At 35.8% G+C, this 13241-nt stretch overlaps 1 protein-coding gene across 2 annotated transcripts in view; it reads right to left on the bottom strand.

Moving 5' to 3' along the window:
* EMB2458 (FtsH extracellular protease family) overlaps positions 1-13241 on the bottom strand; it is a 310677-nt gene that overhangs the window by 243695 nt on the left and 53741 nt on the right. For both annotated transcript variants that reach the window (XM_089831678.1, XM_089831679.1), the window contains exons 8-9: positions 9197-9373; positions 5690-5826 (exon numbers count right to left, since the gene is read on the bottom strand). In XM_089831678.1, the coding sequence (XP_089687804.1) occupies positions 5690-5826; positions 9197-9373 (314 nt within the window). The remainder of the gene's footprint in view (positions 1-5689; positions 5827-9196; positions 9374-13241) is intronic.

Raw genomic sequence — 13241 nt, 5'->3', positions numbered from 1 at the left:
ATGGCAGGATTATGTTCTAATGCCAATATAATGTCCCCACTACTCAAGGTAGCTTGGGATGAGTAATACTTGCAAAATAAATGTCAGACTTAAACAATAACAAGTCTCACTATGATATTCTATCCTCTACCCTAACCCCAAACCCTCAAGACGTCTCCAGATTCAGCTATCTTATTGGTATAGGAGCACCCTTCAAAGGGCTCCCACCAACACATTTTTGTTGTGTTGAACTTCTCATATGAAGTATGTAATTAGAATAAGAGCTAAAGATCTCATTTAGTGTGTCTAGGTCCTAGAAGTTCTAGTGGCACAATACCTCCATAAGTGCATAGGAAGTTCATTGGTCTGTTAGAAGCCTAGGAATAGGTGTTTGGTTTGATTTCAAACACATTTGTGCTTTAGGAGGACCTGCAATAGTTATTTGCAATGTGTGAGCAAAAGTTGCTAAAAAGTTGCTAGCAACTTTTCAAAAGTTGCTTAGCAATTTTTCTTATTTTCGTTTTTCTAACTTACCTAAGAGGCTACAAGCCCTAATCAAACACCAATACTGATGGGAAGGCTATAAAAGGCATGAGAAACCTTAAAACAAGGGTTGGAGAATACCATTGTACGGCAAAAGTACAGTACAGCAGACTGTGCATTGAAAAACAGTGACATTTACTGGTTTTTGTTAATTTCCAAAGGCAATAGAGAAGTGTTCGTGAGCTCTGTGGATTGGAATAGTGTCTATAGTGTTTGTTCTTTCTTTTGCATGCATTAGATTAGGCTTCTTCAAGTTCTGTAAGTGTTTTCATTAATTCTTTCTGTATAGGCTGATTCTGCCAGTTTTGGCATACCATGTAAATAAGGGGCTGTATCTTTGGTTTCCACTGTGGGAAAGCCATGGAACCTTGGAATCTTGAAGTGCAGACCCCATTTTGTTTGTACAAAAGTGCAGGGCCCTTGCATGCACGTGGAGCATTTTATTTGAGCTTGCCCTAGGCGAATACAGCAGTATCTGGCTAGGAGTGGACAGCAGCAAATTGGCTCTAGAATGCAGAAGATTGGGTTTTAAGCTAAGCCCTTTGGAGGGATTCAAGAGAAGTATTAGGAGGTGTTATGTTGTGAAGGAGAAGTTTTGATAAGCTTGGGAAGGTGTTTAAAAAGTGAGGACAGCAGGGAACCCTCAAAAACCCTTAGTTTTAGCATAATTGCTGTACGGCTTTTTGGTGGCTCAAGACCCCAAAAATCCTTTAGGGTTGGTCATTGGCAACAATTGTTCTTATTACCAGATTTTATGAAACCTTAAGGAAAAGTTGGTAAAAGCCCTAGAAATCCGCAAGGAGGCCAAATTGGGGCTCCTCTAGTAGCCCTGTTTATGAAGGAACTATTCAATTGGGTATCAACCCAACTTGACTATCATTTTGATCATGTGGAATGGGTTGTAAAACCTCTGTAAAACTTTTCACAATCCCTGCTAGAGCTTGCGTTGGTGAAAAACCCTAAATGACCCTTATAAGCCTGTAGAGAGTTGATTGCTAGAGAACAAACTTGCAATGCTAAGGAGTTTGAATTCTTGACTTGGTGGGTAGGTTTGGGTAGGTTGGGGATCCTTGAGTGTGAAGGAATCCTAGAGACCATTAGAGGTGTTAGAAGAACAGTTAGATTCAGTTGAGGATCAAGAGCATAGACTAGCTAGTCTATCCCAAGCTTCCCCATCAGTTATCCTCAGTCATTCCACCGTCTTCTCTAGACTGCACCCCTTAAGGTTCTTCTTGGACGAGAGATCCTCTATCTAAGGCCTTATCACATATGCATGTCTACTCATCAGAATATTCTGGCACATCAATCTCAGGAATTTTAGTCATATGGAGATTATATCAATCTCACATATTGGCATTATAGAGATTATGATAATTTTAGGCATGTTGGTCAAATGAAAATTACATTGATTTCACATACTAACATTATAGAGATTATAAAAAACATAGTCATGTCAGACAAATGAAGATTATAATCCACTATACTAGCACACCTAGATCAATCACTTTGTCAATATTATGTTATATTGATCTCATTATAAAATATCCTTTCATGTATCGCTAATGAACATACATTTAAATGATCATCAATATTATTCGTTTAGGAGCTTTCTATACATGTGCATTTATATCTAAATGAATAAATAAATAGTTATATATTTCTATATACAATATTTACGGTCACATAAATTATAATATACATTGTTCCAATAATATTGAAACGGTTATTCATAAATTATTATACATTTCTTTACCTTAGTTGTCCTGTGGGACCTAATAACCAACTGTGCATTCTTATCATTGATACCTACAAGAGATTCTTCATTTAATGTCAATGTATAATGCCTTTATTATTAAATTATCGCTTTGGTTTAACTTTTGTATGCCTCGCTATTCTTTGCTTATCTTTTCCTCATTTCCCTTCCATGTATTGGTTGTTCAGTGCGAATATTTTCCTTTTTATTATATCTTTCCATTTGGTGCTTATAACGTTTCCTTTCATTATGTCCCTCCATGTTTCCTTGCCCACCTTTATTTAATGCATAGGTCCTTAGTGTTGTGACTCTTGGATGCAGGTATTGGTCGCTGATTCAAGCAGTTCCTCTTTAAATTATTAGTTTGAAATTATGGAAATCTTAAACAAGTAGCGAATAAATTTATGCTTAGATAATAAATGGCTGTCCTAATTAACTCTTATAATTTATTTATTGAATAATGATATATGTGTTGTGATTAATACTAACAATGTATTCAGTATACTTAATGTTATTTATTAATATAAGTAACATTGTTTATTAAAGACGCTGATAAATAAGGATAAGGATTTGAGAAATATATAAGAAACTTGTTACGAAGCTATTAAGATATATTGTTTCTACATCAAATTCACATTGGTGTAAAATAGAGGTTCATTGCATATAACAACAGAGATGAATCAATGAATAATAAGGCAATGGTAAATGGGATAAATATATATGACTGGTAGCTCCAAATATCACAATGGACTACAACTGATAGTTCAATCCTATCACAATTATAACAATGCCTGCTAGATGTGCCTGGCAGTTCGAAAGCAATATAGAATTATATATATATATATATTGGATGTTTCTGATTTAGCAATATAAGGTATGCACATTACTCTGTGAGCCGTCTCTGATATACAATTTGGTATATGCTGCAAGTTACAGGATAAATGCTAGGCAGAACTATGTTTTCTCAGATGCTCTGAAATGAAGTATGCAAATACTTTGTATAGGAGCCACCCCTGATATGTCAGTAATACTATATGCTTTGATTGGTGTCATCTCTGATCTGCAATTATAATAGTTGCACTGATATAGTTTGCACTAGCAACCATCTATACTCTTTACTGGGCAGATTCCAGAAAGGGAGATATGTTTATAAATTAATTCTTCAATGTATGCTTTGGATAGCCAATCGGCTAGTATTTATATACTGAAGAGGCACGATATAAAGATGCCAAACTTCATTATCATTTTATGCCATTTGTTAATGGATAACCAATATGATTGTTATGGATAACCAATATGATGTTATGAATAATCATATGTTACTGCAGGTTTACATGATAATCAATGCAAGCCAAGTAACGATAGTAAATGAATATAGCCATCACTAAGACACATCATTTACTCGTAATAATCATTTATGATTATTATGAGTAATTAATTGGTTTACTCACAGCAACCATAAATCATTATGTGATATCAACCTGGAGTACCGTTGGCTGTATAATCAAGCCCATGAGTCAGCAGTGACACCCGAGCATGAATAACACTGATCTCAATGATGCCATTCAGACCAATAGTATGATGCCAAAAAAATATGATGTTGCATGAATGCATGTCCATAGATGATAGAATGTTCCGATATGCACATAGAACATCATAACATGTATGTATTCATATACCAGTGATACAAAGCTGTGGTATAATGGTATGCTTCAATCTTGGATGTGTTCATCTATTCTGTGGATCATGTATGTATGCATGTGTGTGTGTGTGTGCGCATGTGTGCATATGCATGTATGTATGTATGCACATACATGTGACGACACATCACGAATGGATGGATTCATGGGGATGGCAATATTCATGACTGGAATGCATATCAATTGTATTGGTAAATGCTTATGCAATAATGATGACTAACTATTATGTACATAAGGTATATTTCTTTTTTCTTGCCCTTATTTACATGTTTATTTGATCAAAATAATTGGATATCACAAAAGACAAACAACAAAAAAATTCATGAGGCAATACAGAGGGAAAGCCAAGAGTCTCCACAATGGGCTATAAAAGAACAATGAGGTTCATTCAAGATATGCTTAGTTTTAAAATTTCTTCAAAAGGACATGAAATCATCTGGCTTTCAGTTCTGAAACCTAAGGATGGAAACCCTTGGGATTTCTAAATGAATTGGATGTAAACCCATTGCACTCTGTTGAATTAAATCATTTCAGAATTCACTCTGTTAAATTGAATTGAATTGAATTAAAAGATCACAATTATTGAAGAACTTTTTTGTCCTAGCACACCTAATCTTCAAAATATCCCCATTTGAAATTGAAGCACTCAATACACCATTTTGGGGTTTGGATGCAATAAGAGTAAGGTTGCATGGGTATGCATACCCATACCCCTGGGATGCATATCCACATACCCAACTACTGGGTACACGTACCCCAAGTACCGGGTACTCAGTGGAGAGCATCATACTTAAGGACCTTGATTAAGATTTCTGATTTTGTTTCAATTTTTTGTTTGCATATCAGGTTGTTGTCTATCAAGCTTAATTCAATACATAACCAGTTTAAAACTTTGATACAATATTGGTTAACAATAAACTTTCTCACTGTTCAGGTCAGAAGTTTATTATTTGCAATATATCACTGTTATATGGTTTACGATCTTCGTGTTCATGTTTAAAGTCTGCCTTCTCTGTTATGCATCTAAACATTTATCAAATATTGTTATTACAAATATATTGCAAATCTGAGACTGACAGCAATGCATTACATTTGCAAACTTGATCACTGCTCTTGTTTTGAAAAACCATTGTCATGACACATAATTTCAGATTTTCTTTTAATATTAAATTATATTAATAAAAAAATGACGTGCCCAAGTACCCCTATTTTGAAAAATTGGTGTACCCATACCCGTACCAGTACCCTAAGTACCTCCATCCCCGTGCAACCTTGAATTAGAGTATATTAAAACATATAAACTCTAACCATGACATCAAATTTGCCTATAATGTTTTGCAATCACAAAGAATAAGTATCCATTACTCAGACAAGTAAAAGTGACATGATTTTATTTTCACCACACAGTTGGAATTTCCAACTATTTTCTTGCGAAGGCAACTTTGGAGCATTCAACCCAGTGAATGTCTTTGTAAGCAACGTTAGATGTCCTCATAATTAATGTTGTTGTCATGCTTTTCTGAGCTAGCATGATTGCAAGGTTTATATGCCTCAGTCACCAAAATATTCAAAAGCCTGGCCAAAATATTAAAATTCTATAGAAAAAAGGTATTATTGCAGTTTTAGCATGCATTAGACAACGAGGATGCCTGCTAATACTTACATCCAAATTAGATCCTACCATTTAGAAAAACAAGAACAAGATAATTCTCACCCATCAAGTTCAACTAATAATTGATTTATAATAGCCTCCTGATCTCTAAGATCCTGAAATTTTAGGAGCACTTCATTGCTTTCTCCACGAGCAGCAGCAAAAGAATCAAAAGCATCCATATAAATAATTACAGGCGCCTGAAAAGATGTCCAACAATTAGGCATGCACAAACTAGCATACAACCATCCAAATTTTCAATTCATCAAGTTATCCCATGTCATAAAAAGTCATCCAATATTATAATACATTTTCTTTTCTGACAGATGAAATGCAGATAGGCAAATGAAATGAAACATTTATCTTGAGCATGTCCAAAAAATTGTATTTCTACTTAGATCATCATACTGTTTACAGTGGTATGCTCAATGTTTATACAAAAAGGTTATGTTTTGTTAGAGTGTCAAACTGAGTGCCACAGGCTGGCCAGAATTATTTTCAATAGGTTATTGTAGGTCTATTTTAAACAGCCAACAAAATTGGATGATGATGTTGTGTGATTCACTACATAATAAGGTCATAATAGATTTCTACCTCCAGTACCAGACTCTTAAGAGATTTGTAAAATTATTTGAGCATATTTTCTCAAGTAATGAGAGACCATGGGTCCTGTGTGATTGGTTAAGGGAGAATTGTATAGATATTTTAAACGCGTTGTCAAGAACTGCAAAGCACCAGGGTCACTGTAGGAAGGCATATGTCAACATTGTGAACGTTCAGTTTAACCACAGCAGATCTGATAGAAAAGTTGGTGCCAGATGATAATGAACTTACATTGCATGTTCATGAGCACATCCATCATCAAAACAAACAACCAAGGTAACACATATGGACATGAACGATCTTATAAAGTTGTTGGAGAACATGCCCATCCTGAAGGGGACAGAAATTGAAGCTAAATATCCTGCTTGGAATGTAGATTAATTTAGTGCCATCTAGTGGTTTAATCACACCTTGGCTAAAAGAGATCTTTGGAGGTGAGTTTAAAGAACACTTATAATTTTAGATTCAGTTTCAGAACATAAAGAAAACAGAAGAAATCACAGAAAAATGTTTCCACACGAGAGCAAGGTATTTAATTGTCTGTCATTGTCTTGTGAGCCTATCATCTTGCATTTTACCTCACTACCACGTGAAATCTGGTGAGCTTTTATCTTGAATTTCCCAGTCATATTCAAAGACTGCCAAGTAAAACTTTTGTTTACTTGCCCTGTTCAAAATTCTGCAAGTAATCTATCCATGGTTTACTTGATTCCTGTTCACAAGTAAATTCAGTCATATCTTCAGGCTATCAATGTTTTTCGAGGTTTGAAGATCTATTGTTGTGGCAAATTATGTTGCATCTCACAGCTGTTTATCAGCATCTATAATCAAAAAATTACAGAAATTTATGATTTTCTGGCCACTGCCAAACTGTTAAGAACTGTTGTAAAGCATCAATTGCCGTTGCTGCTCCACAAAATTTTCACCATACCTATTGTCTACTATTTGGTCTACTACACCCTAATTTCCACCTCTGAAACATTGGTGCAGCAGAAGTAATCACCACCTAATCCATGTAGTTTGCCATGTACTTCATGAATTTTACATAAAATGAATAGTAATTGGGCACCATATTTCTGATCTAGTTTTTGCAAAAACACTGCTTATTTACTGGTTATTCATTGCTGTCATAGGTCAAATTTTCCATTTATAAGGATTTCTATTTATTTTACATTATTAATGGACAAATCCGCAATCTATGAGGGTTTTCAAATGATTCTGATTTTTTTATTAGACAGCTTTAGCTGTAGAATTTTGTAATCTATCTTTGTATTTATTTTCAGTTTTTATAGACATAAAACACTATAAAATTGCATATTTTCCTAGGTTCCTGATCACGGATGTTAAATTTTAAAGAAAGTTCAAGTAGGTTCCTGAGTTGATGAGTTAAGGCGAGAAGAAACTTTTGGTCTGCCAAGTTTGAGTATGCGAACTATGGTTGTCAGGTAATTGATTTACAATGTTGTACTCTTTGTAATGAAAGGCCATAAGAGATTTTTGCAGCCACTATACAACTTTCATGTAATTACTCTAAGCTTGTTTGAAAAAGGAAAATTTGTAGAAATATTTCAAAAATATTATCAAGACCTCAAAAGCACCTAGGGAAGTGTTGGAATGGCTAATTGAACATTTTAAAAGTCTTTATTTGCTGCTGTAACAATTCTTAGACATAAGTTCATGTCAGATCAAATGCAGCCTGATGCCTTTGTGACAGTGAGTCCAAGAGTGAACCACTCCCCAAAATAGACAAACACAGAAACAAGTTTGAGCAAACGAGCTCATCACATACAGGTTCGTCCAGGACCTAACCTGTGAATCATAAACAGATGTTGAATCTAAAGTTCTAAGTGCCCCACATTATATGTGGATTAACCCATATTGTAGGCTGATTATTTGGAACATTCTGACTCATACAGAGATTTTGTTAGCAAAGATAATTGGAAATAATTCAAAAGAAAATCTAGAGTTATAAGTTCAGATTTCAAATCATACAGGAGGAAGTTGTCCGTTCAGTTTTCAAATCATGGAAGATGAATTTGTCTGTTTAGTTTTCAAATCATAGAGGAAGAAGTCATCACAAAACAAAGTTGGGAAATAGTGAAGAATAGAGGTAGGTGAGTGGTTGAGTGTCATTGCCTTGTGGGCTTGCAAAATTGCATTTCAAATTGATGGACTGAATGCAGAACCTGGTCTCATGTAATTTTAATGTCTTTAGTCTTGTGAGTGTTCTAATACTATTTATTTTCCATATTTGCGAGTTCAATTCTCTTTACTCCAAGAATTTCATAGAATTAGCCACTCTAATAAAATGTAAATACATATGTAAATCTGTGGAGATTCACAGCAAAGCCATGAACGGGTAAACCTAAAAAATGTGATGTTGATGAACTGGATACTCATCAAACTGATCTACTTACTAATTGCATGTGTACAAGTTAATAAAGCTAGCCTGGACAATATTTTAAAAGCAAAAGAAGCATAGGATATTTGGTAATTAATGCAGAAAAATATAGTGCATGTCACATGCTGTTCAGCAAGTACTTGTGAACTCAACTCATTTAAAAGATGCATATTTCTCCAAAGTTTTTGAACAATAGTCCCCTGGTGATGAAATGAGATTATATTTACTTAATGCTTAGTTCAAAGTACATGCATCTTCACACCAACAAGAATATGGTAAAGATCAAAATGATATGCTCATCATACATATTACAGACTGTTGACTATATACTTCGGAAAATATTTCATTGATAGCATACCATATCAAAAACCAAATCTTTTGCTGTATCTGGAAATATACAAAATTTCTAAAAAATGCAAAAATTATCATGATACTTCGCAATTAGTAAAAAAAAGATTTCAAATTAAATAATCTTCCATTATACAGCATAGAAAGTGCTCATATTATTATAATTTCAACCCGATTTAACATTTCTATCAACTACATAATACAAATGGCTTACTTACCAACTCCCTTGCAGTTTGGAATAGCTCACGAACTCTTGCAGGACCTTGGCCAACTTTGTCTCTAATACCTATGAAGTCAGTAATTTTCACTTCCACTAATGGAACTTTGGCTTCTGCAGCAATTGCCAGCACTAATGGTTGTTTAGGTGTTTCATGATCACCCAAAATAAGAATACCCTGTAGAATGCAATTGAACGGTAATTCATATGACAGTATAAATATATCCATACAGGACTACAGCTTTCTCAACTCTATAAATATTCTTCCACAATAATCCCATTTCAAAACCCTTTAATCTTTTTAAAAGCTTTGACCAAATACACAATCCTTGGTTGTATTATCATCTTTCTGAAATAAGTGCAGAACTTTTCTTTCTAACTCATAAGCTGATTCCCATATAGAGAATTGAATTGATAAATATATAATTTGAACATAGTGGATCCAAAATGCAAGATGAACATAAGCTTCACCAACAGCAAGACACCAATTTATAAAACTAATAGTTTTTTGTAATTTCTCACTAAGACATCACTTTTTATTTTTACTCTAAATAAAGGTTTCATATTTGTGAAAGGTTCTAAAGATACAAGTCAGTAATTCCCAACTGTTTAAAAACTTCATCCAATTCATAATTATCTCCAATTGTTTTGATAATACCTAGTGAAAGCTAGAAACTAAAGCTGCATAACAAAAAACTGTATACCTTCCAAGATATGATTACACTACACAATCAAATAGCAGAATCCAGTTCATATTGTATTCGACCCTAACATCAGCATAAGGAAATAACAATTCTAACCCCAATGCAAACAATGAAAAAACAAAAGAACCATAGAACTGAAAGCTTTACAACATAAACTTCATAGCAAAATGTGCCGACCCCTTTCTAATTTGCCCTAATTTTGGCCCTCAAATCACAATTGTGCAAATCAGGGTTAGGGTTACATCTTACTAAGAAGAATACTGTTATCCTAAATTTCAATCCTGCAATCATAGTATAATCAGGATATACAAATATACATCTATATATCCATTCAATGGTTAAGGTTATATCAAATCATAATCATAAACTATCAACCAAATTACGTAAGCACTTTAAGGTTGAAGGAGAGACTCGATAGGCAACAATTCTAGAAAGTGGGCATCTCCTGATATTTCATATGTATTATGTTCCAACAATTGCCATAGTAGGGTCTGGTGGGAAAGAGCAAGATGGATAGATATCTCGAGTTTAGGGAAGCCATGCCTTTGAATCTCTTCTCCTTGCTGCTTCAGCACAATTAATCTACTTCTGCACCCACGCACCGGACAGGCAGAGTGGTCTGCCCAAAGCCATTTCTAAACTAAGCCCAAGAATGAATGTATACTAGAGCACTCCTCTTGCTTAATCAAGCATACTTGCTTTCCCTATCAATGTATTTTCCTCCTAACAAGCATATGCCACATAGTGAAATTGGGATTGAGGTGGATATTACAGTCCTATGTAAGTGTAATGCTTTGGTTCCGGTGAACAGTAATAAAATCAACTGAATTCAATATAACGGGAATGCTTTTGAAGAAAACAATTCTGGTATCACAACATACTTCCAAAAAAGCTACAAATCTAATGCTCGATTTATCTGCTATTTAATTTATTGAGACAAATATTTGGTGAAGTCCTACACCCACACTTAGGGTCTAACGTTAAGCATTAACTAGGTGAACAATTACAAACCTGAATGTAACAATGTATGTGCGGCTGACCACCCGCCTCCAATCAGTTTGCTCTATTATGACTAAGACTTCTGAAGCAACCTCCACACCGATCTCACTGTTGCCTCTACATTACCTACTGGAACCGACTCTGATAGAGTATGGGTTTGTCAGTGGTTCCGCTCCCCCTTAATCCCTTTCAGCAGTTACTCAAGGCACACCCGATAATGGGAAACTTACGGTACGCAGTATGTTATCTGAAATATTCGGCTAGCTCCTGTTACCTTTGCGTTTAATCCTCCAATCTAGGTGTGACTATTGAATGAAGTTGTGGGTGCATCCAACTGAAAATGACGTTGCTTGATCTCAGCTAGTCGTCACACCACCATGGATAACTACCATGATCTCCCACTATCTTGTTCAAGAGTGTCCCAATTGGCCCTATAAGTACGTAGCTTATTACTTCTGCTACCACACAACTTCACACCTCCTTGTCTATACTAAACCCTTGGTCATACGTATTCACTAGCTAACAAATCAAAAAGACTCATATGTAGCTATCACTGCATACTGACTTCCTGCTAAACGTGGGTCTGTTGGAACCATATATTAATTTGAATTCTCCATACTCATACCTAGTGTAATCTCCCAAGAGAGATTGGAGCTACGTACAGTTTCTCCAATCCTCTTAAGGGGTTTCGTCCTTAAGAAAGCACAGTCACATTCAAGCAACCTGTTTGTATTTTGATCAACAGCATATTTTCATGGTCCCAATCCCAAGGAAGCTCATTGCTTTTATAACATTGATATGAGGGGAAGTACAAATAACTAGGCAATGTGGGATAAAAGCCATTTTCATCTTCTAGTAACTTAAATTACTTTTGATATAAAATAAACTTTAAGTCATAAAGTAACTTTATAAATTCACTTTAAAATAAAGTGACTTAACTATAGAAAAGCTCCTCCACTTAAATATTTCCCCAGAGAAACCAAATAAACTCCTATGACTGGCTGGCATCCTCAAGATCAATGTCGTTAGCCTATCCGGATGGAGAGATAGACCAACAAGGCGTCGATAAGGCTTAGCGTGGAGAAGGGGACATTATAGTCCTCCCTTCTTGAGATTGCTTGCCCTCGAGCAATCTCAGTGTTCAATGCTATAGGATTGATTCACCCTCCCAAGTGGAGTCTTCATATGGCAAATCTATCCAACGGACTCCCTGATAGATCTATTACGCAGCTTCCTCTCCCTAATCTCAATCACCTTAGCTGGAACCAAAACCAATTTCCCTTCTTCATCAAGTGGGGGTAATCTAAAGGAAGGCACTACATGCTGACCAATCGTCTTCTTGAGGCAGAACACGTGAAAAACATTATGGATTCTACCATCACCTGGCAAGTCCAGCTCATAAGCAACCTCTGTAACCCTCCTGACAATGCGATAGGGACCATAAAATCTAGACTGAAGCTTCTCTGAACCACTCTTCTTCAAGGAACTCTACCTGTAAGGTTGGAGACGAAGGTAAACCATGTCGCCCAACTCAAAACTTCACTCTGTCTGGTGGCGATCAGCGTACATCTTCTGCTGATTCTAAGCCTGTAGGATATTCTCCCGAAGAGACCGGAGGATGTCCTGCTAATCCTGTATCCAATCTCCAACTAATCGTGCTCTATTGTCTTGTAAGGCTAGATCTATGAATGATAGAGGTCCGCTGCCATAGAGAGCCTAAAATGGTGTCATCTGGATGGACATGTGGTAGGAGTTGTAGCAGTATTCCCCTAAATATAACCATTTAACCCAAGTTCTCTATTGCCCCACTACATAGTTCTGGAGATAACCCTCCACCCATTTGTTTACTATCTCAGTCTACCCGTCTATTTGTGGGAGGTAGCTTGTGTTGGGTGTCAATTTCATACCTGCCAATCTAAATAATTCCTACCAAAAGGTGTTGAGAAATCTGCTATCCCTGTTGCTCACAATGGTCCAAGGTAGACCATGTAGACGAAAAACCTCTTGAAAAAACAACTTGGCTACCTGACAGCCCGACCAATGCATTACTATAGCATAGAAATGAGCAAACTTAGTCAATCTATCCACAGCCACAAAAATGGAATCTCTGCCCTGCACTTTCAGCAATCTTGTAATGAAGTCCATGGAGATACTCTCCCATTTTTGTGTTGGAATAGGGAGAGGCTATAATAATCTAGCTAGGAACTCGTGCTCCAACTTTTTTTGCTGACAAGTCTAGCATTCTCTAACATGCTGAAGGACATCGTCCTTGAGGCCCTTCCATGAAAACCTTTCTCTGACCTGCCTATAGGTTTTGAGGAAACCTAGGGTCTGGCTGATGGT

Source organism: Cupressus sempervirens, chromosome 5 (genome assembly GCF_028749045.1).
Source record: "Cupressus sempervirens isolate cs-2001-9-10 chromosome 5, ASM2874904v1, whole genome shotgun sequence".
Lineage (NCBI taxonomy): Eukaryota > Viridiplantae > Streptophyta > Pinopsida > Cupressales > Cupressaceae > Cupressus > Cupressus sempervirens.
The sequence above is the reverse complement of the archived record's forward strand: the minus strand, read 5'-3'. Positions and strand labels throughout refer to the sequence as shown.